This window comes from Aplysia californica, unplaced genomic scaffold, assembly GCF_000002075.1.
Source record: "Aplysia californica isolate F4 #8 unplaced genomic scaffold, AplCal3.0 scaffold00165, whole genome shotgun sequence".
NCBI lineage: Eukaryota > Metazoa > Mollusca > Gastropoda > Aplysiida > Aplysiidae > Aplysia > Aplysia californica.
In genome coordinates this window covers 591,410-593,306 of record NW_004797435.1, presented here as the reverse complement: position 1 = coordinate 593,306, position 1,897 = coordinate 591,410, and the positions used below count along the sequence as shown (strand labels likewise).

Sequence of the window (1,897 nt, the reverse complement as noted above, 5' to 3'; positions counted from 1 at the left end):
CACACACACACACACACACACACACACACAATCTCCCATCTCCCTCTAGATCTATGTATAACAATCTATCCCCACCTGTCCACAGACTAGCATGACTGTGACCGAGCTCCACCTCCAAGGCAACAGCCTGGGCCCAGAGGGCATGAAGCACGTCTCCGACATGGTCCAGTCCAACGGCGTTCTCAGAGTGCTGGTTGGTCACTTATTTGTTTCTTCTTCAGACTTCTAACTGGGTGCTCTCGTGGTCCAGAGGTTACGGTGTTCACCTCTTATTCATTAGGTCCTGGGTGCGAAACACGACAGCGACGGAAAATTGTATTCTCTAGAATCTCCACTTTCTGCACCCCCATTTGCCCCCTCCTATGATCTCCTAACTCTTTCTGCAGCCTCTCTACTGGCAGGCCTACTCCTTGGCTGGTTCATACTGCTGTCATTCAGCCACAGCCCTGATCCAAGGGTAGATAGGATCCAACACATAGCCTTCTCGGATACGGGCGAAAAATCACGAAGGTCCCGTGTGCAAGATCCCTTGGTGGTCCCGGGAAAAATTCAAAATTAATTCCTATCAAACTGAAAATGTTAAATGTGTCCCTCGGGCTCATAAATCATATTGTGACCTTCTGCAGTTGCGACCGCCGTAAAAAAACAAAAAACAATCTCATTTGTTTTTCTTTTATGCTTGCATCTCTATTAGTACAGTCTCATTCGACTCCGCCGGCGTCTGTGATAATATGCTGGTTTGGTAGAAGACGGGAATTAGATTTAGTAATTGGGCAGTTTTGTTGTTTGTTTTTCCCCCTTTCTTTAAATCAAGTAACTTCGTCTTTTCGCTTGGATATTAATCTCATTCATCTCGGGTCGGCACTGAAATTCAAGGTCAAAGTTATCCTCCTCACTGAAGATCTAAATTGTGCTGACTGGGGTGTAAACAAATGTTTGAAAAGGGAGGGGGGAGGGGGGAATCATTCGACGTTCTCTGACCTGTTCAGAGTGTGCGTGGCAGTGAGGGCATTCTGTCCCTTTGAAGTCCCTCAGTTGACGTCATTTTGACATTATGCCATCTCCCTGAGATCAGACATGTTTGTTGGAGGTCGCAAAAGAATCATATATAATCTGCGGACATAATTTCTCTTTAGATGCTAAACTATAAGAATAAATAAATCAAGAAAAATTGCATAAAGAGTAGGCTTCAAAAGCCGTCTTCTCAACCGTGACAGTGAACAAACGGTAAAGATGGCGGAGGAGCAATCACATTCAACCCATTTAGCCTCCTATCGTGTAGTCCCGTGGACCTCATCTCAGCTAGTCATTTTGGCTTTTCGTTAAACAAATCAAATTTTAATCTTGAGCGTTTCTTCGTTTCAATTCCTCGCATCAACATACCACCCACCCCCATCCCCCACCCTTAAAAAAAAATCATATATCGAGAGAAAACCCAGTTATTGAGAGTATCAGAGGTCAAGAGTTCTTGCCGTCAGCGAGAGTAACTATAATTCAACCCTCATAAATTCAGACCAAAAATTCAATGAGCTTATTTTATAGCAAGCCTGAAAATGGAGCTTTGGTTTAATCACAAAGAAATTATGCACAGCACAAAAACGAACCATTAATTATTGATCGATACGCGATTGATTTCCCAGTTATAGGACCCTCATAAAGATGTTGATTGGAGTTGGACGGGAGGGGTGGAAGAGTGACAGGTAGAGAGATAAATAGGTAGAGATGGAGAATAGCGAAGGGGAAAAAGAGAGTGGATGAGAAAAATATGACAACGTGCGCGTGTGTGTGCGCATGTGTATGTGTGTGTGTGTGTGTATGTGTGTGTGTGTGTGTGTGTGTGTGTGTGAGAGAGAGTGAGTGAGTGAGTGAGTGAGTGAGAGAGAGAGAGAGAGAGAGA

At 44.1% G+C, this 1,897-nt stretch overlaps 1 protein-coding gene across 1 annotated transcript in view; it reads left to right on the top strand.

Moving 5' to 3' along the window:
* The window catches only part of LOC101863743 (leucine-rich repeat-containing protein 74A), a gene marked incomplete in the record, with an annotated part of 17,649 nt that overhangs the window by 3,677 nt on the left and 12,075 nt on the right, over positions 1-1,897 (top strand). Inside the window, 1 exon segment of the mRNA XM_035969652.1 lies at positions 86-193. Coding sequence (XP_035825545.1) covers positions 86-193 — 108 coding nt within the window.